This window comes from Accipiter gentilis, chromosome 20 (genome assembly GCF_929443795.1).
Source record: "Accipiter gentilis chromosome 20, bAccGen1.1, whole genome shotgun sequence".
Taxonomy (NCBI): Eukaryota; Metazoa; Chordata; class Aves; order Accipitriformes; family Accipitridae; genus Astur; species Astur gentilis.
The window spans coordinates 9272234-9299622 of record NC_064899.1 but is presented as its reverse complement, the minus strand read 5'-3'; the positions used below and the strand labels follow the sequence as shown (position 1 = coordinate 9299622).

Genomic DNA, 27389 nt, shown 5'->3' with positions numbered 1-27389 from the left:
CTCCTGGTTCATATTTTCTACACAGTGTCTAGGTTATCCATTAAAAAACCTCCACTGCATTATGAAAATGGCATTTAAGCAGTTGTAATTATTCTTCATTCAGTAGGTATGATTTAATGAACAACTACTAGCTTTTCTTTTGTCTGAATATGCCGTCCTTTTTTTTCCTGAACACAGTGTTTATTGCAGAACATCACAAATTTACAGAATTGTTAATTATGCAAGTAGGTTCATTACACCTCAACACTTAATCTCTTCAGTGGTTTTGGTATATATTGCTGTTTGCTGATTAGGTAGGTGTCAAACAGATGTTCAAAAGCTAAATTTGGTAAGGAAGTAAGGCCAAACCTTTTAGTCGGTTCGGGACTGTAGAATTTAAAATGCAATTAGAGTTTGGACGGTTGTGTAAAACATGTCATGAAGTAAGAACAAACTGAGAAATTACTGAGCGAGCAACGCATATTAGGATTATTGCTGCTGTGAAAGTAAGTGCATCTGGAAGAAAAGGACAGAAAATATACTGAAAATTAAAAGAAAGAGAAAAAAGACTGTGATCACAAAAGTGCATTCCAGAAAACCAGAAGACTTCAGAATAAAAAATTTAGTGCCCCTTAATTCTATTTGTTCCTCTTTAACAAATGGAAGAAAATAAGAATAACAAAATAAAACCAAGAATCCCTGGAATAGGGTGATCATCTTTACTAAGATAACATCAAATGACAAAGTCAGTGTAGCCCTGCATTACCTGCATAAATACTTAAGATGATGAAGCTATTTTTTTATAACTATAAATACACACAGATTCTTGCATACTTAACCAACTAACTTTTCTGACTGGAAACAACTATACAATTACACTATACGCGTTTTAGGAAATGGATATGCTCATAATGAGCAGGTCAAAAATTTGTGGGAAAACCTCAGTTTCTTCCCATGCTTCACTTCCTCCCGGTTTTGTGTCTTAAAATACAATTTTTTCTTAACTGTTATATTTATTATTTTTGCCAAGATCAACAAATATGACAGCAGATATTTGTGAAAGCTCAGGAAAATGTCACTAAGACTGAGAAATTGAAGAGGAATCATCACTAGCAATGTTTCCAGCTGCGTGTGTATCTGTTATTCAAATGACATATCGTACTACATATTTCGCACTGTGTTACTGACTGTTTCTTGGAATAACTAGATCTAGAGCACACAGGGGAAAACGATAAGTCAACACCTCTGACAGAATGTGTGATTTTCAGTACCAATAGGCAAGCTTCACTCATGTTTGTCTAGTTTGATAGTAAGAACAGTGAAAGCATAACATGGATTTTCAGCAGAACCTAGCCAGGCCCGGGGGGAAATAGGAATGCTTATTTGTGCGCTAGTTTGTGCTAATCCTATGTTGTAATATCTACGCTGCAGCCATCAAGCTATACATAAATTAACCTTGCTATGCCTAAATGGGATCCAGTCATATCTCAAACAGCATTATGGGTATACCTAAAATGCTATGTAGCAAAGTTAGTACTGGAAGCAATCAAAACCACTGAAGTGAGCTGACTGCAGTGTCATTTCAGATAGCTTTTATGGAAATGATCACGCTAAATGCTCACAGTGATATTAACTTAAAAAAATTAAATGAGAAAGTTAGTGTAAAAGATTCTAAAACTCAATAACATGGAATTTCTCATTAAAATCAGCTACTATACTGAAGAACTGGAGGATAATAACTGCTGTAGCTATATTTTTAAAGAGTGCTAGAGTTGACTGGAAGAATCCTGAGATTTATGTCAGACTAGGTAGATTGATTCAATAAAAAAATAATTCCAAAAAATGAGAAAAAGATGCTAGACAAACCCAAAAAGGTTAATCAAAACATAATATTGAAAGTAAAGGAACAAAAGATATTCAACATTTTAAATTGATGGAAAGCCAAAGCTGCAAGATACAATTTTGGTCATAATGAAGAACAGGTGGATTTAAAGCATGACCTATTCTGATTTGGCTATATTGTAGAAATACCGTAAGGGGAAAATTCAGAGAAGCTAAATACATATTATGCATCTTGAGAATAATCTTTTCATTTCCTCTTCATGTAGAAGGAAAAGTACAGCCCTGATCATATTTAAAATCTACTCATTTCATCTTCAAGGCTTACACAAGTAGAAGCCATGATCCAAGTATGTTTCCAAGTGAAAGATGATTGCTAAAAACACAAAATAAAATTAAATCAAAACTAACCATACACCTCATTGTGAAAACCACTTTTTCTCAGGATATAAATAAAGTTATTAAGAAATTTTTTAAAAGGGAAGTTAGCAATGAGATGTCCCGTGGAGTTCAATCCCTTTGACACCCGGGTCAATATTATTACATCCTCCTGTACCTGCCTTGCTAATTTTAATGAGTAAGGCTTACCATTTGTTCTCATTAAATATCTTCAGCATGCAGCTGATGAGTATTTCACAACATATTTTTAATCTTTGAATTGATCCTATTAAGAGAAGGGATAATGCCCAATTTAACTTAGCACTTATTTCTACATACTTAATTGCTACTTTCTAGACTTTATGGATCTAACCAAAGGCACCTCCTGGTTCAGAATTTCTACGTGAAAAGATTTGTACAAGGTATACAGGACCATACTTCAAATGGCTAAATTTAAAATCTATAATTTTTTCCATTAAATTACTTTTATTGCAAATACAGTCAAAAGTTTTTCTTTAGCTGAACAGTGAAGCTTGATAAAAGGATATTATATATGATCTGTAGATACGGCCATTTTCAACTCAGGCATGCAGGATTACAGCATGCCTAAACATGCATTGTATTTATCAGCTACTCTAAGTAAAAGATATATATATATATATGTATATATATATATAAAATACATACACACAAAGAGAAAGAGAGAAAAAGAGAGATGAAATTGCAGTAAAACACACAGGGTAATATGCATTAATACTACCATTTTTATTACCGTGCTATTGTCTGTGAGTGCAGTTGTATATACTGCAACATAATTACACAATGATTGTGTTAGAATTTCCTAATAGTGTTCACTATTTCTATAGTATCTTTTGGGAGTCTATAAGCATCACAACTACTACTGGATTTAAGTAAGACTGCATTTCAATATTTAGTTTTAGCTACATCACGTTTTCAGCATCACATAAATATAAACATATATTTCTCAAGAACAGTTTGTTATTTTGTACAGGAAGCTCTTACAAGAACAAATAGGCCTTTTAGTAAAAAAAAAAAAAAAAAAAAAAAAAAAAAAAAAAAAGAAAAAGAAAAGAAAAGAAACTGAACCAAATACAGTAATCATCACATTTTCTATTTTTGAACTTGCTTATGTCAATAAGCGTTAATCTACAGATGTGTGTAAACGACTAAATGGAGGCAGCTCTCATCTTTCATATTTCAGCAGGAAATAATTTTATTTTCAGCAGGAAATAATTTTATTTTCTCCACTGCATATTTTCCCTGGTTTCAGATGTTTATAAAAAAAAAGCTATGAATGACTGTCTTGACTTTGCCACAAGCTTATGAAAACTACTTTGCTAACTTGCAAAATTTCAGAATGCAAATTGCATATACTTCATATACTCTTTTTTAAAATTAATTATTGAGTTAGCTTTAAGAGAAAGACATATTTCAAATAAATATTTTATCTGCAAGTTCATATTTTACATTCTGCAGTTAAAATATAGTATTATAATTCCTTCCTTAGTCAAACTAAGCATGATGGCAGAAATCCTGTAGCTAGAATACTCCTTACATTTCTGTTTGCATTTGCCAAAGAATTTCAAAACCTCTATAAACTGCATAGGGTTCTCTTTTCTAAATGCAGTATTTCTATCTTTTTTTTTTTTTAATTTATCTTATTTATTATTTTTATACAATTCTTTATAATGAAAAAAAACCCTTTCAACCAAATAAAATGAAAATATAAAATAAGAGTTCAATGCCTCATAATACTTTCTTAAAAGAAACCATCAAGGTGAAAAAGGCAAAACCCTCCTTTTGTTAAACAGTTAAAAATAGAAATCTAGTTTTCCAAGAAATTTCGGGGGTTTGTCAGTTTTGAACATGCATTCTGTTAGATATGTGCATAACATTTTTATTTACAATAGGCTTGCACTACATTTTTATTAGGAAACTATACAGAATGCTTTATAAATATTTTGTATTTGGCATGAGGCAGAACTTTTTCAGAAGAGTATGAGTGGGTGCTTTAAAACTTTGTATTTACAGCTAAAAAAGAAAACCATTGGAACGCCAAAGAAATCTTATTTAGATCATGATTTTTTTTTTTCCTTAAATTATTCTATTAATTGTAGAGTTTCTGGACAGCATTTTCCTATCAAAAAGGAGGTCTCCTCTGTAAGGAACTTACTACGGCATTGATACTATAAACAGGTTATTTTGAATTTGTACAGCTCCATTGATTTCAAGCTGGATGTAAATGTTAGGATCTCTTTGCATGGACTTTATTTCACTGTTATTGTATATAATTTCTGTAAAATTTGCCCATTGACAACTACTATTCTTTTTCCTGAGGTTTCTCCTATGTTTAGTTGATAAACAGAATTGTGTGTAATGTAGACATTTTGGCTCTTCAGAAACAGAATGAAACCATCCTCAAAGGAAAATCTCTGAGTTCACAACACTTCCAGATAATTATGTAATCTCAAGAAGCAAATAAACATACACTCTGATCCAAATGAAAAGCAATAGTTTCCTTTTAGGATCCAAACAAGCGATGTAACTAATTTTTAACAATAACATTTTGGGATGACTATCATTGTACAGCTCTATTCAACATCCAAACATAACATATGAAATTAAAAGTAAACATTGAATTTAGATATTATTTTTTCTCCTTCAGAGCTTGGTTAATTTTCTTTTTACATAAATAATTTTATCCATTAATGATACTGCATTATTCTTTGTTATTGACTGAAGAAAAGATAAACACTTTAAAAAAAATACAAGCAAGCACATAAAAACTAATATGTATATATAGTGTGTATATGAAGGTAAAGAGGGAATAAATAAATAAATAAATCACGTTTATAAAATTCGGGAAATTCCTTATAAGTCACCAGAAATACCATAGTTCCTTTAAAGTTTATGCAGAATGTATTAATGTCACACTTGAAAAAACTGAGAGACACTGTGCATTCAGAAAAATGAGGGACAAAAACCAGCCTTAACAAGATCAAAGCAGTGCTTCTGAAGCATTCAAATCATTCACAGATTTAAGATTTACAGAACATTTTAACATTACAGATAAGGAGTTCTCAAGCTACAGCCAAAAGGAGCGGCACCTTTTTCTTCTTTTGGTCTCTCGGCTCCTGGTTGTGCTGTCTTATGCCTTACCCACTTTCCGTCTAAACCCAAAAGAAGGAAGTTTAAGGAGCTAAATCATCAGAAAAATGGATTGTTCAAGGTCAATATTCTTTTTCTGCTACTTTTGTTCCCTGGGTCAGATCACATGAAGTTCGATGCCAGAGCCGGCGCTAGGGAAGTGACAGGAGCATGCCAAGCATCGCAGGTAAAAGCAAGAGAGACTCCCTCATCCAGCAGTATCTAAACTCAGCTAAAAAAAAATCACTTGACATATTCATTTTTCTTCAGCTACAAAACCCTCACATCTTCTAAACAGGACTCCTCACTTTCTTTCTCGTCTTTTTTTTTTTTTTTTTTTGGGGGGGGGAGGGGGGGGGGGGGGGGAGTTTGGTTTCTTATTAAGACACCACAAGTCTGCAGCAGCACAATGGGAAAACCAGACCCATCTATTCACCCCCGAGAGTAACTCTTGGTGCTAGAAGAAATCGGGGTTTTGTAGAAGCGCTGTCAGCAAGTAAAGGTAGCTAGCGCTTGCTGTAAACACAGGAAGGTATAAATATTTCTGTCCTGTGGGAACGAAGCCGCTGTCAATTCATTGCTAGAAGTTGGTGACCTCCTCTGAGCTCCTATAAACCTCCACCTGCTGACTCTTCACGACACGCCGGTCTAAACCATTTCTCGTAGGAAGCAATAAGATGACAGCAGTTCAAATGCAGCAATTAGTAAGCAGGATGGGTGACTTTTAGAGCACCGTATGGGACTTTAAGATTTGTAAACGGGTTGGCCTAAACTTTGGAGATGCAGTTTTAAGGTGACCACAAGCTCATTTAACCTCTGTATGTCTCAATTTCCCACCAGTTAGTGGAAGACTAGGACAGCTCTACTCCATAGATACGTTGAAATGTGTTCAGCTACTGCAGCAACAGACATCACAGCGCCCTTGGAGTGACAGTCTTCTTGCCAAGTGGAATTTTCAGGCCTGGCCTATGTTTAATGTGGCTCCCTTTTCTATCTCTCTGAAAAGATTCGGTGCAAGACTGTTGGCTCCTTTATTGCAACAAATTTATTATTTCCCATTATCTGTACATTGAAAAGAGACCAAACCAAAACATAAAAACCCAGATGCCTGGACCTTTCTAGGTTAGAGCTTGAAATTAGCATTAAAAGTTCCTGTATCATACTTACACTGAAAATTGTTTGATGTATCAATTTTCCTTTCTTTTATTTCAGTAGATTTTCGGCTGTAGCACTATAATCTCTGAACAAAAGCATAATGGGCCTGAATTCTTTACATCAGCACTTTTGCTCACGCTGCAGTGCAGTACAATGGGATACGTTCTGCATTGTTAGAGATGCTGTCCTTCCAATAGGATGTTAAATCAAGGTCCTTTCATCTTTCATGGCTTCACATCTAAAAAGTAAAAATTTCATTGACATTCCAAATATCGTAAGGAACAGCTATGTTGCTTCAGCAAGTATATATACCTCTTGATATGAACATACACCCTTTATACATCCTTTGATATAAACGTGTTACAATGCACAGCCACGTACAACCTATTTTCAGAGCCACAGCAAATACCGAGTTCCTACGCGTGATGCTAGTTTACAGGCAACTAATTTATTCCCTTATGAGCTCTTTCAGCTACCAGCCACTAAACAATTTTGCTTCTTTTAAGACAGGCTACAATATCACAGGTACAGCAAGCCTCTTCTCACATTTATGTCACCATACTGGAGCCTGCGGCAATTGAACTGCTGGTACTAAGGACTGGAATAGCTGGGACTAATTAACTTTACTAATATTAGGAACACCTGCGTCTTTATCAGAAGGAACACGTCAAATAGAAGCATACATGTGTTATAGCCTTTATTAAAAATAAAGCATGGCAGATATTAGAACAAACAAGTTAATAAGGGGGAGGAGGTAACCTGTTGTCTAAGGGCAGACCTTGCTCTTGAAGTGCTAACATTGATGTCTCTCGTTTATACCATGCTAATGCCCAGGGTTCTTTCCTGACACCATGTAGCTAAGTTACTTGTGTAGTTTGTGTAGTCTGGCAAAAAAAATCCTTTTCTTCACTTACTTAAATGATTCTTGAGAATGAGATTTCTCAAATGCGGGATCTGTTGTAGGCTGGGAAGACTGGACACACCGATTAAGTCAGGATTTGTAATTAACTAGATATAAGTTAAATCTCTTTGAGAACTGGTTATATGTAGCCATAAAAGAAATTTACAAATTATATTGAGAAGTATTATTTCATTTTTTTATTCTGTTAAATCAAAGCACATCTGGGATACTTACTTAGTCTAATCTTCTGAGCACAGAAGCTTTTTGGTTGTGTTTAAAAGCAAAAGCAGCTTTCTGAATGCCTGAATATACATTTTGGTTGCTGGCATTATGCAGCTGAGTGTAAAATGTCAGGTTTATTTTTTAAAATCATGTTAACACATGCATCTAATTTGAAAGTAAAACACAAAGGCAGGGTGGTTTGTTTGTTTCTTTGTTCTTTCACCAGATATCTCTACAACTTCTAAGTATTTCCAAAATGTGTAAGTAAGATAAAATGGATCTTATCTGAGTTTAAGATAAAACACAACTTTTTTTTTTAGTATAATATAAATTAAAGTAACTAAGCATCAGACACAGTAGACTGTACAGAAAGATGCTGTGACATAACCTTCAGTATTCCAAAGAGGTAACAGTCTCATTAAACAGATCAGTGTGTCACAAAACAAAGGTCCACACACCTACAGCTTTATTTATCCCATGTACCTCATTTCACGAGCTATCCCTCTCCACCCCTAGTTTTCAGTTTTAGTAGAGCTACTGAGAAATGAAAGGTTTATCTCATGTGAATCTGAATGATTAGGAATACTTCTATTATAGATGATTTAGCTGCAGCATACCAAGCTCAGGAAAGAAACATTACTCCCCCAAAAGAAGTCCACTATTTTCCCTAAAAGAGACCATCAAATGGCTCTCTACTGAGATGGAAGGATTATGAATGTCTGCCCATAGTGGATACAGTATTGTTAAATATGTAAGTTTCTCACTTAAAATGTGCCCATACATATATATATGTACATATCTATATATGTTATGTATGTTTATATATATTACAGAAATAAAATATGACATTTCTTTCAATTAAATCATGTAAACAGGTATGAGAATTGATAATAAGTTTCTAGCAACACAGAAGATGAATTATAGAAATGGCAGTTACTGCGTGTGGGGTTTTTTTCTTTGTTCAGTTAACAATTCAGCTTGAATTCTATTACACATCACCATTTTTCCTTCTTGCCAACCGTATAGTCATTTCGGAAATTTTTTATCAGACACAGGCTTCACAGAGTCAAGAAAATGAAGGTAAGAAAAGTCTTATCCTGGACTATCTTGTTTAAGTCCTGCTTATTTGAAAACCACACTATATTATTCCCACTGAAACTCATCTTTTACTAAGTACATGGCACAAGATAGGTTACAGCATTTCTTATGACAATCACTGTATTTTTCTTAATATCTACCGAAATGCACAGCTGCAAGTTTTCACAATGACAGCAATCCTGGTGCTCACATTTACTTTATTATCTACTATCTAATCAGATGCCTCAAAAGACTTCCCAGAATAGCTTTTTTCTACAACCTCATAGATATGTGACAGTGTGAAATTAAGATCAAGCACGATTAAGATCTGTGCAGGCATCAGTTTTAATCCTTATGAAGGTTGTTCATATCTTCATATTTAAAACACATATTGCTCACACCTAATTGGTAATTTAAAACCAAACCAAAACAACCTAACTTGCTGTCCACTGAAGTACGTGCACATGTGCGAATATCCTGCATCTAACAGAGTTGCTGCCAATAAACCACAAATTCTCATCAAAGCCTCCTGTCAGAAAGCCAACTCAATAACAGTTACTTCACTCTGCTCCAAGGCAAATGATAAATAGCCTGTGATAAATAAGGCTATGTACACAGTATACTGGAGACGTAAACAAAAAAATCAAAAGGTTTATTTCCTCATAAAGTCAAAATATGTGACAGTTGTGGAAGAAACACCTAAATAATAGCCACCTCTTTAGTGCACTGAGGTGGGTAAGAGAGAGGACATGGAAAAAAAAGTCTTCTATTTCATGGTCCAGAAGACTAATACTTAATGACTTAATGAATAACTTTTTAAAAGATAGCTTGGCTATCAGGAACATGTGTCTACCTGAGGAAGATAAACAAACTAAAGGCATATGTCCAACTAATTTTCAGACACCTAGACACCCCAGTGTATAAAGGTTTGGAAATTAGCTCAGGCATTTCTAAAAGTATTTCCCAAACAAGCAATTTGGAATCAATACCTTTAATCTTTTTCAACCAGAAGTTTTCACATCTATGAGGTTTGTCCAAATGAGATTGTCCTCATGATGTGCGTCATTTACTGTAACTGTAATCTGGCACTCAATAGCCAATGCACCTGTGATCAATTTGCAAACATAGTGAAAACTCAACAGTCTTTAGCAGAACACTTCTGCATTTGAATCATTTGGCAGATTACACTCGACATTTGAGCACTTTTGAAAATAAATGAAATGTCTAGAATGAATAACAAAAAAGTCCCTAGAGTGACCCTACTTAACATTCTAGGAGGTTTATCTACATGTATATACACATACTCACACGCATGTATATACTTATATCTGTATTTACTTATATATACCATGCAAGCTCTAGAATTGTTTTGCTTTTGTCTAAAAATAGTACTCTAACTAATGTAATTTTAAGACAGCCTACAACTAAGTTAACCCTGGAATTTGTTTCATTTTCTCTGCTTTAGACTCCATTTCTCTTCCAAATTACAGGTCTTTATAGTCATTTCCAGAGACAACAGCACAGTATCTAAGCATGACAGAAGGCTTTCAAGAAACACATATTATAAACTAATGTAAATTTGAGTTTACCAATAATATCTTCACTTACCGCATTTTCATAGAAAATTACTGTCATCCACAGCTGTATTAATGTTTAAAGAGACAGACTTTATCACCACCCAAGCAGGAGTTCCCACAGATGATTGCAAATGCCCTCAAATAAAATAAATATGAGGCCAGCCTGTTGTCTTAATAATCATGTACTACATTCTCACGGTCACAATAGAGATTCACATATGGTTTCAAACTGTACCTGTTTGCTGAGCTGAAAAAAAGATAGAAAACCTGTAAAGGTTTCTGTTTACTTGTATTACAGATGAATTTTGAAGATGCAAATGAGAGTGAGGTTTTAGTTCCCCATCATAGACAGAAATCCATAGTAAAGAAACTCTCCAAAATCTCGTAGATACAAAAGCCGAAGTCAAAGAAAAGAGAGCAAATGAAAAATAGGTACAAAAAGCTAATCTGTTCCTTCCCCCAAAATTCATAAACCCATCTGTGTTGCATTGTGAAATACAGAACTGTATGGGCATGTACATCAGAAAGTCAAAGTTTAGTCCTAAAAAGTCGCAGTTATTGACAACTGTTTCTTTTAAAGCTTGCTTTTTTGCTCTTCAGTGAAACATTTAGATATTGCATGGAAGACCCCTTAAAGCTGTGTTACATGAACAACGGGCCCTGAGAGTAGTGCAGAAAAAACATCCCTAAGATTACTTCATTATTTTATAAATTGAAAATTATAAATAGAACTAAAAACTTGGCTGGAAACGTTGGCTAGGAATTGGAATTTTTAATCAGTAGATAACCGTGTTGCAGCCTTTACGAACTACTACTTCTCCTAGTAGCATCAACGGCAACAAGCTCTTCCTAAGTTTATCGTAAAAACAGCTGAAAGCTGTTTCTCTCTTTTAGAGTATTCCAGAAGTTAAGATGGGGCAAAGGGCCAAGATGGCCAGCTCTCATCTTTAAAGAGGAAACAAGTGGTGGAGTTCCTGTGACTAACCTGCCATGGACAGCAGCTGTCAGTCCATAAAGCTGGCCTATTTCCACATAGCCCATAAAAGCATTTTGGTCAGAGAAAGAGTAACCAAGATAATTAACTGCCATATTATGGCATCACTTGTTGCTCCTTCAACATATTGGTTTCATTAGCAACTAATTCTAGTTGGAGCAACCTTACCATATGCATAGCAGCTCCAGGCCCAGAAACATGCTACCAGTGAGTTTCATCATTATTTTGAATAGAAATTTTCAGGATAATTTTTTGATTCATTGTTTTCATTTTTGGTTTTAATTTCTTTTTGAACATAGACTGCAGATACTTGCTCTGCCTAAAAGAAGCGTGTTTTCTAATTGTAAGTATGTACAGCATGTTGAACAAAATGAAAAAGATTTCTAAGCCGCAGTTCATTTATTATGGATGGCAGATCACTTTATACTACACCTCTTTAGTCACTAGGAAATGCAATGTAAAAGCTAGTCAACTTTAGCACTTGAAAGAGTCTGACTACTTTTTCTCTATCTTATCACTGCCATTTGATGGCACCAGTATTGCCGTTTCAGAAGTGACTTTCTTTATGGTGAGAAGGGGAAAAAGAAGTTTCCCAAAAGAATGAACAGAGTTGTTCACCCACCAATAGCTGAAACCGCTTCTCATTCTTTTTAGTGTTTCCCACTTGTTATTGCATCCGTAATGCTTTTCAAATTCTCATGCAGGGCATCTGATGCGCTTCACAGTTACAATTACTGCAAAAGGACAACTAAACTTACTGTATCGAGGTATTGAACAGCGGGAGGGTGAGGGCTAGAGGCTTTGTTCAGCTTTAGCCATTCTTTTCCAGTTCAATTTCAGACATTATGTTACAATGGTGCATGTACTGTATTCACTGGCAAAAGCCTCTACCCCATGCAGCATTTCAGGCAGATTAAAGACAGAGTAGTTTAGTCACATTGCATCTTTCTATGTGGTGAGACAATCATTAGGATGTACCGACTTCTTTAATGCAAGTTCTGATAACACAATCTAAAACGTGAATTCATTTTGTTATAGAAAATGAAGCATTGAACAAAACCCCAAAACATCAAAGCACGACACACCCAAGAAATGATGAGAAGTATTTCCCCATTATGTTTATAAAATACAAGGGACTGTTTCTGGAGTAAAGCTACATAAAAATAGCATCTCATATTTCCAGAATGGGTGGTAAAGTCCATCTGGTTTTACTGGTATGGAGTGAAATGGGCAGGAAAAGGTAGATCTGAGGAGAAAAGTAAGGCTATACCATACAGCATAGCTTGGTTTTCTCACATCGCTCATAAATTACTTTTAATCACTTTAACAGGGATTACAGGGACTGTTTATGTCTACCACAGTGGTGCAAAGTTTGTGATTCCTGGATAGGACATCAGTGAGCAGCTAAAACAAAGGTACAGTACCCATCTACAGGAGCTAGGACTTCTTGATCAGCCATTATGTGAGACTATGTACTCAAAAAAAAGAAACAGCATGTTTTCAAGTGAAATTAAGTTTCACATACCTATACGGCAGACTATTAAAAATCATCAACTTGGTAAAATGTAATTTAAGAAATATTGCATCTCCTGGTTTATGCCACCTCTTTTTCTGCCTCCTCTTTTTTTCCCTGTTTTATATATTTCTCCTCAACGTATGGGTGAACTACATTTTAAGTTCCTTCTTAATTTTCCAGTGTCACGTTATTGCTCCTTTGAGTCTAGTTCCTTATTTGTTCTAAGTTGGCTTTATTTATTTTTCCCAGTCATGCCCATTTATTCCTCTTCTAGCTTGGATCATTTATCTATTTACCTGTTGACACTTGCTCCTTTTCTGCTTTTACTCTTCCTTTTCCTTTGCTCTTACAAATCTTTCATGCTACCAACCTTCTGGCCTTTTCTGCATCAAAGAAAAAGCAGTCTAGTGAAATCTCCGCTAAACTGTGGTCATGTACAAAAGAGCAAAGTTCACTTTGCAGTTCCCTATTCCTTCAGCTTTCTAGGTAGAGTTGTCTCCTAGTCAAAACATAAGAGTTATACCTCAACCTTATTTAGCCCTGCCCTTTGTATAGAAAGCAGTTTGAAGTGATGTAGTCCAACTGATGCGGTAATGAGAACCTTGGTGGTGAATTCTCAACTTTTTAAGCTTGGGTAGTGCCATATAACTGCTCCTAGTTCATAATTTCTCCAGTTCACTGCCTAAGAACAGACTCTTATCCAGACAGAACAACCTGCTCTCAAAAAAGTAGTTTAATACCTCTCAATATTTCTGCATCTCACTTAAAATCTCACTCATCTCTTCATCAGGGGCACCTCCATAGTACGTCTGCATCAAAATAATCCTTGGAGCCATGCTGTCTGAGCAAACTTATGCCCACTTACCTTTTTTAGGCTTTTGGCCAAACAAAATTCCTTATTTTGCCTCCAGAGGTTTTCCAGAGCTCTTCCCAAACTTTTCAGTTTGTAAAAGTAACCCACTTGTAATATATTCCCTCCATGAATAAACTTGATGAACCGCAGATTGTCATTGTGCTTGAAAACAGGAAGCAAGCACAAGAGCCTCTCCGTTAGGGAGATAAAGTCCTTCCTGCCTCTCCACTTACCCCAGCTGGTCTTCTATTTCTGAAATTGAAACAGCCTTTCTGCTTTGAGTGGAGCTCTCTCTTAAACAGAGCTAGATACACACACACACACACACAGAGTTCTCTGTAAAAATCAGAACTTTTCAATAATTGTCAATTTTGACAGAATTCGACTTGAGAAAAAATAGAAAAGAAGCTGTCTGACAATGTAAAAAACTTCCTGTTTCAGCATTTTCAGATTTTTTTATTTCCAAATTACTTTTGGAAAACTTTATATTAGAAGGCCAAAGTCTAAACCAAACATCTTATTTTTTCTTAAAATAAAAAGGTTGAATTGATCTGGAATCATACTTTTACAAAAAATGTCAGCATCAAACTCAAAATGCATTTTGAAGTTACAGAATTCCCTTTGGAAAAGAAATGTCATGGTTCTGAATGATATTTAAATCATTATCTGTCATTTTTTGATCCAACATTCATGGTGGAATCTTGAAACATACTACGCTAACAACATCATCTGCTCATTTTCTTCATCCAAGCTGGAGATTACTGTTAAAAATGAAGGTTACAGAAAAAGTTATCAGTAAAAATAGCATTTTCAAATAGACATAGATATATTTTTCTGACTGGCAGAACCTGTTTTAATTCATATCAACCAAAGGAGCCAAGTAGGAACAAGAGTTGCATGCTGAAGAGTATGACTTTACATGAAAAGGTAGCAAACCGTGTGTCTATCCCATCTAGTGGAAGACCTCTTTTACACTACAGCAATCCTCTGCAGGCTATTTACTTCAGCTTTGCGATGCACTCTGGTATCATGCTGGGAGACCTAATTATACCAGAGGGACTCTTTCAAAGACTGAATAGCACAAAAAAATAAAAATCATTTTAATCATCATTCAGAAAGGCATTCTCATTTCAAATGCTTTTCAAATTTATGTCTCACTTCTCATGAGTTCTGGAAATCTGTGTTAGTGGGACTCAGTTCTGACCCTCAGTTATACTGTCCTAGATATGGAGTGACGGTCTCTCTAATACAGTTTTCCTTTTTGGACTCTACATTCTTACATGCACATACATGCACACATACACACACACAAAGACGTTATTCACACAGTTTTAGTCTAGATTTGTTTTCTCCCAGGTTATCTTCACAATTACCCTTCTGCGTTTTTCTACCCTTACATTAGGACCCCATCCACCACAGAGGTGTTGTCAAAGTGCTTAAGCTTCCAAACTCAAACGTCTACCTAAGCAAAGAAGAAAAGGGAAAAAAAAAAAAAAAAAAAAAAAAAAAGTAATGTTGATGCTATAGCACTCATAAAGTTTGTCAAATTCAACACATTCAGCAAACTGCTTATTGTGTGCAGACATAGAGAGAATCATTGAGACAAAAAGCCAAGAAAGCAATCTGCAAGCTGTGTGAAGGAAGTATTGAGAATTCATCAAAACAAAATAGGAAAAAATGAAGGAAAAAAAAAAAAGAAAGGAAAATAAAATAAGGCATACTTCCGGAATACCTCTTGAGAACTCTGAGATTTAGTTCCCATGCTGAGATGGGATAGGCTTGCTGGGTAGGGTTGTGTTGCACTTCACTTTGTTTTGCAGAAAAGTGATGTTATCGCTCCTTAGACTGCTTTTGTAATCATTGCCACACTTTCCCTGCCATCTTTCACACTAGTTTGCTCGTGGGGCGAGTTTGATCTTGGCTGGCTACCAGAGGCCCACCCAGCTGCTCCCTCACTCCTCCTCAACAGGACAGGGGGAGAAAAAACGATAGAAAAGCTCATGTGTTGAGATAAAGACAGAGAGATCACTTACCAATTACATTGGGGCAAACCAGACTGAACCTGGGAAAATTAATTTAATTTATTGCTCGTTAAAATAGAATTGGATGATGAGAAACAAAAACAAAACCTATAACACCTTCACCCCACCCCTAATTATTCCCAGGCTCTACTTCACTCCTTCATTCCTGATCATGTTGACAGCTGTGGAAGTATCTCAGAAAGCTTCAAGTTCCTAAGCTAGCAGCCTGATTTGTATTTTAAATCACGCTGACTTCTGCTGATAAATGTGGGCAAAAGGCTGCTTGTGAGGTAATCTAGACTATAAAGAAACAAATTAATAAAACCATCCACATGTGGGTACCATTCATGTGGGGGTGAGGACAGGGCATAAATGTCTTTAATTTAAAAGAGCCAAACTGGTTTTGCCTCGTTACCAATAACTTCGTAATTAGTGCTGAGTGCCTTTATTTCACTGCCTTTCCTGGTTTAATTTCAGAACCCCAAAGCTAAGAGAAGTTTCTTTCCTCACAGAAAAAGCTGCACAAGCATTGCCTATCATCCATGAGGATCCTCTTTTATGACACAGCAGACTGTTGGCAGAGAAGAGAGTGCACTGCATGCTGACAATGAATTTTCTGAGGATATACTTTGGTTAATCATTTTTTATGATTGTACTATTCATTTACTAGGAAGCAGCAGCTGTTATAACACTTTTTTTCACCACTCTACCAAATTCGATAAATAAAAGAAAACATTGATATTTTGCAAACTGTAATGAGATCTCATTCTATATAAGATCCACTTGAATTATCTGGTAGTGACCTCCAAAGTTTCTGTAGGGTTACAGCTTCTCTACTCTCCTCAGCAACCATAATTATATAGCACTTGAGCCTCGGGAAACAGATACACATTCCAATGAGACTAAGACAGAAATTGCCCAAAGACTGCCCCGAGCTCCGTAATGCCTTTCTTAAAAAAACACCAAACCAAACAAAAAAAACCCCACCAAACAAACCACAAAACCTTAAAAAAATCATTCTTAAAACAGGCTTCAGCATTCTTTTTTTCATCAAAAGAGTATGCTAGGAAAAGAAAATTAATGTGCGTTCAGTTGTTATGACTAAACTCAAACTTCTCTGTCAGTCCCAAGACAGTGCCTAGATCAGGAGGCCACAGTAATAAGTTTTCCTGATGAAGATATTTTGGATTTTTTTGGGGGGGAGGGTGGGATGGACATATACATTTCCCTTGATTCTTAATTTGTAGACATTACAGTGGCACACAGTACCAGCATATGATTCTACTGAAGACTTTTTTTATAGGCTAGCAAATGATATTGATTCTCCTTTCCCTGTTAGTCTTGAGGAGGCCTGGGATTTAACTTTTTTTTTGCTTTTTTGAAAGCAGATAGGACTCATGGAACTTTACATTTCTCAAAAAACTGTCTTCAGTTTTTGTCCAGGAGAGCTGTTCTGCTGGACAGTTAGTAATAAAATTGTCCTTAAATATTCACTTCTTCAGGATTATCTTTACAGCTCAGCTTGGCACACAGATGACCTCTATTGTTTAACCAGACAAAAAGTAATCTAGATTGCTGATGGCAAAAATCCTCTTCATAGTTTGATGAATTGTGAGAAAGCATTTTTACAACTTTGTTCTGCTGGTTTGTTGCAGAGAAAGAAGTATTCCTCCCATCTTGTCATGCTGTCCAGATAACTTGAAATAGTGGGAATTGTTACTATCATGTAGGTAAAACTATTATGTGTAAAGCGGTATTATGTACTATGAGAAAATAGGTGCATCTAACAGGACCTAATAATAACATGTGCTCTCATAAATCTGTTTTGATTACTCTGGATTTCTACTTCCCCCAATGCTTCATATACACTGAAGAGTGACAGTAGAGTGATTCACTTCAATTCCATTAGTCACAGGTAAATGAGCATCTTCTAAATTTATAGTCAAGACAGCTACTTGACTGCAAGTTATCTGGGTGAACTTCAATACTGAGAAGCTGAAGGTGAAGAAAAAAAGGAATAGGAAATGATATTACTTAAGTGGACGGTGCTCAGTAGACCTTTTTCTCATAAGGAAAGTGAGATACATAAAAAATACCCAGCCAAAAGCAGGATAAAGAGCTTCTTCGCAGTCAGCCTTCTGCCCTTGCAAGGATGTAAGGACCTTTACACATCTAGCTGTTGGACTGCCTGCATTTATCCACACATTTGTCAGCTCTGGATCGTGTTAGCAAAATGTATCCTGACACCTTGAAAATTGCTTAGAAATAAAAGCTTGTGAAGAACAATTTTGTCCTTTTATGTATCTTATAAGAAAGGCTTGACAGAAGCTTTCATTTGCTTCTAATCCATAAACTACACCAAATATCTTGGCTCACAGTGCTCTTAATCCCATATAGTCTATATCCTCTTCATTGTCATCACAGGACACGGGTAAGAGATTTTCATGCAAAATAAGTGAATGCTGAAAAGATGTAGTTATCTTTTAATGGCAGTTATTTGCCAAATAGGTGGATAACTTTGATCAAGAGAAAAGAAACCCAGAATTTCTTATTGCAAAACCAAGCTTTTTATTTTTAAAGCGTCTTAAAAATTAGGTAAGATGACACAAAATTTTTTATTTAGCCTGACTTCAGATATTTGGAGGTTGTCATCTAAGCAGAAAATGGCTATGGGGAAATTTGCTTTAATTTAATTTGCTGATTAAGCCAAACTTAAGAATCACAATGGTACTTTTCACGCAGCAGCTACCTACCTTTTAAGTGAACAGTTTCAACTGAAGTCATGTTATTACCAGAGAACAGTCTTCGAACCTATTTGATCACCAAAGAAACCTAAAGCTGTGTTGGGTTTCAAAGACAAGTGTCAATCCCTGTGAGTTTACTCACGTTTAACTGAAGCATGAATCTTAAGTGATAATGATTTTAGTTTTAGTCACAGGGACGATAAGACTTTATTTTACTGTTTGCTTGGGTAAGATAACACTGGATTTGTCCACCACATGCTGTTCGATTTTTTACTGAATTCAATACTGAAACAACTTTAGGTGGTTTACAAGAAGTAGGTGCCACCTCAAAGTCTGCTGATTCCTTGTCTGATACCCATTTAGGTACCTCTGTTATTCAAGTGACAGCCACAGATGCTGATGATGCCAACTATGGAAACAGTGCCAAAGTGGTGTACAGCATCCTTCAGGGACAGCCATATTTCTCGGTGGATCCAGAAACAGGTTAGCAATTCATTCAGTCTTACTTTTTTGCAGTGACAGAGACAGGATGCAGGGATCAAGACACTTTTCACTTGCATTTAAATATTGGAACAGCTGTATGGCATCATATGACTTGACACGAATCCGATACATTTTTTCTAAATGGAAACTGGAATCACACTAAAAGTATTCCTTTTCTTTGTTAAAACATTATTGCAGAAGAACTGCTTTACTTGGTATGAATAAAAACTTCTGGAAGACAACTGTTAGCTGTAAGGGTCAACAGTTCAGAAAGGGTGTAGAATATCATAAAGGGTCCAAAGAATCATGAAAGTATTAAAGCCTTCTTTACACCAATTTCTGGGAATTTCATCTGTTTGTCTTTAAGAAAAGGAAAAAGGAGCTGGATAATTTCAGACTATAAGGTTAAAAAAAAAAAAAAAAAAAAAAATCCCCAAAGGAAAATTAATTATTTCTAAAAGTTTGTTATAGATTCTTGACCATTGACAATTTTTAACTCAAGATACTTTTTGAAACTATATTCTTATTCCAACGGCTATTAGAATTGAAGTGGGAAGCATTCATGGTTTTAAGTTGTAAAGCATGAATGGAAGCCCTTTTCACTGTTATTTAGGAAATCAGATAAAAGACAGACACAAAGAAGAAAAACTTGTGTCAACTTTGGAAATCTATAATCCAAAATTGGTTTTACAAAAAAAAAAAAAAAAAAGCAAACAACACCCTCCGCCCCTCCAGATACCTAATCCTTAGCAGATGTTGCATTAGCTTGTTCTTGCACATTATCAAAATTCTTCTGGTTTGAGAATGCAGAACTTAAGTGCAACTGTGCCCAGAATCCCTGAAGTTCCTAACTCATTGAGCATGCTCAGATGATGGCTAATTTCATTTTGAATCAATTTCTTTTTTAAATACAGCAAGGGCATTATATCAGAAACATAACAAGAGTCACATGGCTCCAGTTTTAAAAGGGAGCATAACGATTTTGCCTAGGATTAAAGTGTTTGGGGCTTTTTCCCCTTTTCCTCTCTCTTTCCGTTTTTTCTCCAATCCCCTACTCAAAACACCTTTATCAGGCATGAGCAGGGAAACTGGACCAGTACCACACTGGCATTAACTGATGGGAGTAGGTGGTTAGGCAGGCAGACGGTTTAGGGGAGACCTGGGCTCTCACCTTAGGTTCTGGGATTATCTTTCATTTTTATCCAATTTGCTTTTTAATGCTACATATATTAACGAGCCTAGGTACGGTAATCAGAACTTGGCAGTCCTGGATCAGATGTAAATGCCATAACCACTAGACTACAGAGGTATTTTTCTTTGTTTCGCTCTTTCTAGGAGTAGGAGTTTTCTAGGGTTGCTTTTTTTTTCATAATAAAACAGCCTCCATCCCAAGCCGAGCTTGTAATGAGAGCATGAGAGCCGCCTTCTGAGAAAGGAAAGGCGGGGGTGTGAATCCTCCAACGTCACTTGAGAAAGCTCTCATCACTTCAACCTTGCAAAACCACCACCCTTCTAAGTACAAGAAAAAGCTCTGCTTAGTTTTCTAAAAGAAAACACGTGCGTGTCCACTTTAATGAAGAGGTCTTTTTGGCTCTGGATCCCAGGAGGATTGAAGTCACTTCTCTGTTCAGGCTATGGGATTTTTGGTTTTCTCACCTGAGGTCCCTATTGTTTTTGTGTGCTGTACAAGAGTCTGAGCTATTTAAATTAAATTTATGAAATTCTTGAGATCAGACAATCAAAAAACATTTCCAACACCGATTTTACAGTCTTGTCCAATGCTTTTATTAGCTATAGTCCTAGCTGACTTACAGGGCCCATCACTGGGCATGAAAATCTATGATTTATTACAGTCCAGAAGAATGAATCCAGGGCATGTTAAGAGTTCAGCCTTGTGCTATAATATCAAAACCTCACCAGGGCTGGAGATTACATATTACATTAAAATATTAACTGGGGATAGTCGCTGAAAAATTTAATTAATTCAACAAATATATGTACATTTTTGTCATTGAAAGAATAATTAGACTGATTTAGCACATCACAAACAACGAATATGTCCCTGTTACCTTTATTTCTCTTTTTTCTTAAAATCACATTAAATCAGCCATAACTTGAAAGGCTTATTGCAGTGTCCCTTTTTTTTGACTGCTGTGGATTAAAATCTGCACAGTATATTTTACGTTAATCCATTTAAAAACTCTAAGATTAAAGTGGGTGGTGCTTCTTCTCCTTCATCTCTCTGTCTCTCTTTTTTCTTTCTTCTCCAAGGCTTAATCAAGACTGCTTTACCGGACATGAGCAGAGAGAACAGGGAACAGTATCAAGTGGTCATCCAGGCCAAAGACATGGGAGGGCAGATGGGAGGACTATCAGGGACCACCACCGTGAACATCACGCTGACTGATGTCAACGACAATCCGCCTCGCTTCCCCCAGAGTATGGAGCACCTAACAGTTCCGTTGTTTTCCAGAGAACCTCTCTAAAATCAGCTGTTTCACTGTCACCATCTGGGATCTTCTGGTTTTCTCCCTTTATATTTAGTATAAATGCTGGCCCACTGCTGTGTCTGTTTATGTTGCAGCATTATTAAGGCAAATGGGAATCTCTGCCGCCATTTTTTTAATAGCAAAATATTTCTCGGAATGGTAAACTTCCTTCCCATTCTTTGTTTACAGGAATATGAGCTGTAGCAATAACCTCGGCTAACTGCAGGGACTTGAAAACCTTTAGAGCAATTTAATTACAAAATTTAGGGTTCGGTTTTTGGAGACACTTTTAGTTCCACATGTTTAGGCAAGCAAATAGGTCAGCAAATTTTCTAATGTACCACCTTGCACAGGCAGAGTTGCTCAGGTGGTATGCTCTGCTGGAAGTCTAAGCATTTGGTTTAGGTACCTGTAATCTGTGTTCAGCTCTTGATGTTGAAAGATTTTAGATCTAGTTCATGAATGGTTGAATGATCTGGACCAGTTTGACACAAGTAAGTTTTTTAAAAATATCTCTGTAGAATAAAAAAAAAAGGCAAAGAACAGAAAGCTGCACAATACAGAAAGCTTCACAGTAGCATACTACAGATCTTTTCATCCTAGGCCACTGGTTTAAATCCAATCCCAAATTGTTATAATCAGTGTCTGATAACTGTTTGATAGGCTGCAGACAGAAGAAATTTACAGCCGTAGTTCAGTGCCTGCTGGAAAAATGTCCACATTGTAAAATTTGAAGTGCTTGTTGGCACTGATTAGGGACCTGACTGGCTCTCTTTACAGATTCACCAAGGACTGAACAAACACAGCTGATTTTGAAAACGCTCTCCTGGACTTGAAGAAATTTGAAAAGCACTTCAGTACCATGCCAATAAGTACACTCAGAATAGTACAAACAGGTCAACCTAGAACAGATTTTCTACAATATTAGAAAACTCTGGCGGTGTGGGAGAAAGGATTCTTGAAATTGCATATAAGTTTTTTATCTCTAATCATGACAACAGATTGCTTTTTAAAAAGAGAGAGGAAGTACTGCATTCCTTATAAAGAAAATATAATTTGAATTCACACTCAGAGTTTACTTGCTGAGAATAACCTTCACATGGCAAACTCAAACAGCAATTTTTAACCAACCTTCCTGTTTGACTTCAGAAGAGGATACTGCTTAAACATGTATGGCACGATATAGCCCATACTATTTTGGCAAATAAGAGTTCTTGAACCTAAATTAGAATGCAGTGTAGAACATTGCATTGTAAGTGTTGTTGCTGAATTAAATTAAATTAAATTAAAACAATAAAAAATGAAAAATGCATAGAACTGCACAATAACTTAGCGTTTTCAGTCTCCTTAGCCTTTGCTCCTTATGATGCTCTTCTTTCAAGATTAGTTTTAAGTGTCTTAAAAGAAAGCAAAGGACATGTAAATATAGGAAATAGGCTACTTGCAAGAAAGATACTTGACTGTGCTTCACTACAAGTCAATACAATTATACACATTCCTATTGGACCCTTCAGATGAGGATTGTGCATTTTATCAGGTGCTAATTTTGTCAGACTATTAAGTTATTTTTCCAATACTAGTATTCCACTCAGTAAATTAACATTAATTTACATGAGAAAACAGATCAAAAGAAACATCACATTCTGGGTTGCCACATGTAAAACGCTGAATATATCAGATTTCTTTTTTTACATTTTTTTGGTAAGAAATGACTGAAAATACTGATTTAGAAACATTTGTGTCTTGCTAGTGATGAAAGGTCTTCATTAACTGGTTCTGACTGGTCAAGAAAACCATCCCATTAATATTTTTCTGCAACAGTATGTCTTTATAATTACATTTTTCTTGCAAATGTTGTCAGAAAATACATATAAATTCACTTTTCATACACATAGGCTAGATTAAAGTCTGTGTAATCAGAATTCTTTCTAGCAAACCCTGATTATAAAAACATTAAATGAAACCAACCATTGAAAGAGCACAAAAAAGTATATGCAGAGTAAATTAAAGAAAATCTGAATGTATCTGCATTTCAATTAACTATAGCAATTAACATGAACATGTATCCAAATGCTCTTTACCATGACTCTTTAGTATGTATTACCAATAACAGATGAATGAATTACTTTCACACAGAACACCTACAAATCTTGAATATACTTTTCAAAAGAATAAAAAAAAAAAAAAAGCCTATTCTATTTTAGTCTCTTTTCAAAATCCACACTGGTTTCTACAAGTCTTGTACCTTGAGAAAACAAAACAAAATCCCCTACTACTTCTAAATATATCTGGGAACATTTCTAAAAAACTGAGAGAAAAAAAATGTATGTGCTGTTAAATAATCAAGGTTAGAACTGGTGCTTTTTTGTTGAGCTTCTCTGCTCCTTAGAGCTGAAGAAAAAAAAAAAAAAAAATTAAAAATTAAAAGCACAGTACTAAATGGCTTTGAAGAATCACTTGAAATTTTTGTGACAGTTTGTCAATCAACTCCAAACCCTGTTTTAAAGTTTAGTATGATGACTAACAGCATTTTCTTAAAGTGTTTCAAACTTCAAGTTACTTTAAAAATCCAGGTGAAATTGAAGATGTTTATTATTCAGAAGACCAAAGCTTCTCAAAACAATAAATGCTTGATTTCGCTCTTCCAGGCACCTATCAGTTCAGCTCTCCTGAGTCTGCACCACCTGGGACTCCTCTTGGCAGAATTAAAGCCAATGACCCCGATGTGGGTGAAAATGCAGAGATTGAGTATAGCATCTCCAATGGGGACGGATCAGACATGTTTGATATCGTCACTGACAAGGACACACAGGAAGGGATTATAACTGTCAAAAAGGTTTATTTTTTCTCCCTCTCTTTTATATGTACTTAGCTCTCCAGGTGTTACAGTTATTTTTCTTTTTCCAGGGGAAGGGAGGGTAGATCTCACAGGGGTCAGGCTGCCAAGGAGTTGTTGTATTAGTTTTGTTCTTCTCTTTCTTCAGCAGATATCTGTTATTTTCAAGTCTCAAGGGAAATTTACTGGCATGTCACTTCACATAAAGCAATATTTCAGTGGCTGCTGTCTGTTCGATATATATATTCTCACACACAGTACTTTCAAATTCGGGCTGGGAAAACCTGGAGGGGTTCAGTTTAAAGTGGGGTTTGTCAGCTGAATGCTGCAGTAAGGCTCACAAGGACTGGAGGCTCACCTGAAGTTTGAGGAACTTACACCTCCAAGGCTAAACTGTCCCTCTCTAGTCTGTCCAACAGTCAGGTATCTCCGGTACCTGAAATCTGTCTTGGCTTAAATCCAAACTTGGTGAAACTTAAGTTGTGACACGTAACCTCGATGGAAGTTTAAAGAGCAAAGACATGGGCAGAAATTTAATTCAAAATACCATCTCTGACAGATTTACTGGTTGCTTTTTAGTGTTCAGCCTGTTAAACTCTGAACGCTATTTTCTGTTCTTTTCTTACTAAACGTATCAGTAACAATTAATTGATATCTACATATAAATTATATAGATCTATAGACATATATATGGAAACATGTATCTTTAGGTATGTGCATGCATTTATATATGTGCACATATGAATCTATACATATATGCATACATGGATATGCGTAATATAAGTGTCACAGAGATTGGAAATCAGACTTCATAGTTTTTCTTTTCCCTCTGGAACATGGAGGCCAGGGACAGGTCTGAGTTGCTCCTGATGCAAAATAGGTAAGGGTAGATGGTAATGGGGAGGAGTACGGAAAAAAGAAGTAGGACAGAGAGCATTTAAGAGCGGCGATAATTGTTCTTGTTCCCACCAATGAGATGAAACAAATAAGACCTTTACGAACTCCTTACTCATGGATTGAGTCCAGCTTCCCCATTTCTTTCTCTCTTTCTATTTTACTATAGATTGCCCCCTCCTGGTTTTCCAGGAATCTGAACAAGTAGTAGGCAGAGGGATCATAATTGCCTTGCTGCCCTATAATACTCCTCATTTTTCTTATATCTAGAGCAAGCCCTAATATAATCTATCTTCTCCAAGATGCATTAAATTCTAGAGCTTTTGCTCCTAAAAATGCCTACACTTCTAATTCAGCATTATAAAACTTATTCACATTTCTTGTAAAGTGACACAATTTCCTTTACTATTATTATTTGTTCCCCAGCATCTGGATTTTGAAAACAAGATGTTATACACGTTAAGAGTGGAAGCAACCAACACTCATCCTGATCCTCGTTTTCTTCAACTGGGGCCATTCAAAGACACGGCTTTTGTCAAAATTTCTGTGGAAGACATAGACGAACCTCCAGTATTCAGCAGACCCTGGTACTTAATAGAGGTAGATGAAGATGCCAAGGAAGGAAGCATTATTGGGCAGGTTGTAGCCCAAGATCCAGATATAACAAAGAATGCAATAAAGTAAGCCATTACACAATATAAAATGCTTTAGATGTGGGTCAAATCTCCTGCACAGTGATGAGAGTGCAATATAATAGGGGGGCACTTGAGTAACTGAGCACATAGGGGCTACTGAAAAGTGTCAAGCAGACAAATATCCATGGGAGCCTGTGAAAGCACAGTTAACAGGGCACGGTAGGCTTCTGAGGGACAGCCTATAGGCATCAAGTAAAAAGAAAGGAGAGGTCAGCATTTAACTGGCATCACGTCCCAGTAATTTTACCAAACTCTTCATAAGATTATGCTTTTATACCATGTTTCGAGTGGCAAAGTTATGTCAAATACTCAAAATGGTGTACTTCTACGCTCCCTGCTAGCTGATAGCAGTCAGCCTTCTGTACCTTCATAATCCCCTAGACATGACATTGTCTACCGTGTTCCATAGCTTAACTATTTAACGATCACGTTATTAAATAAGAAATGATTGCAAGAAAGTCATGACGATTAGAGGTAAGAGTTCAGTGCTGTGAAATTGCTGTAATTGTTAGCCATCTGCTATTATTATCTGCAGTGACAAACACAGCACTGAAATTTGTGTATTAACCATGCAACTGATTAGGAAACTGATTTCTGCATTTCTGAACAAGACTGTTATGTCCTGCAGCAGTACGGTTTGAGGTAGGAGGTGTGAGAGGAGGAAGAAAATAAAATATTTTTAAGTAATCTATGTATAAATTTAACCTGATAGTGACTGGTAACTACTAGACTAATTAAAAAACACCCGTAAAACAAGTTTTTCCTTGCTGGGGAAGAAAAAGCAAACACAAGTGTCATAAAATAAGGTTTTAAGAACTTTCATCTTAAACAACAATTAAGCCAAAGTTTTTTCTGGTGATTTTGATGTTCCTTGTGATATCTCAAAAATATCTTGTTATAAATTGATACTTAGTTATATCTGCAATGTGTGTCCTTTGATGACTGAGTTCTCTAAGAAACAATTAATTTGCAAAAATATTATCTAAGAATGTGGACTTTTAGTTGTTATTCCAGCATACACTTTATAAGCTAAAATGTAATTTCAAATATGAATCCAAAAAACTGAACATGTAAATAGTTTGGTCTTCATCCTTCTCGCTAGTCTTAAAAAATTGTTTCTTAGTATTTGTAACATGCTGCACTCAGGCAGCTACAGGAAAGCTTCGGTTAATTGTAAAAAAACACTCTTGATTCACCACAGTTAAAAGTAGAAAACTCTTAGAGGTGGCTGTGAGCTAAACTAGAGACTGTAACAGGAGATAGTGATGCTCAGTTGTACTGTATCTTGACAGATATTCTGTGGATCGACACACCGACCTTGACAGAATATTCAACATCTATTCAGGAAATGGATCCTTATTCATCTCAAAGCCACTTGATCGGGAAGAAACTCCTTGGCACAACATCACTGTCATAGCATCTGAAATCAGTAAGTTGGAGATCGTTTATCTCAGAAGAACATTAGAACTGAGAAACGACTGAAATTCTACAGTATCTATGATTTATCTTGTTTCATTAGTTTTGCCCTTATTCAGATATTATCAATGGACAGAGTATCTTTAAATGCA

At 35.9% G+C, this 27389-nt stretch overlaps 1 protein-coding gene across 1 annotated transcript in view; it reads left to right on the top strand.

The window, feature by feature from the left end:
* Positions 1-27389, top strand: part of CDH9 (cadherin 9) — a 96284-nt gene that overhangs the window by 54338 nt on the left and 14557 nt on the right. Inside the window, exons 4-8 of the mRNA XM_049823795.1 lie at positions 18788-18907; positions 21179-21346; positions 24045-24232; positions 25553-25806; positions 27114-27250. Of these exons, the coding sequence (XP_049679752.1) occupies positions 18788-18907; positions 21179-21346; positions 24045-24232; positions 25553-25806; positions 27114-27250 (867 nt within the window). The remainder of the gene's footprint in view (positions 1-18787; positions 18908-21178; positions 21347-24044; positions 24233-25552; positions 25807-27113; positions 27251-27389) is intronic.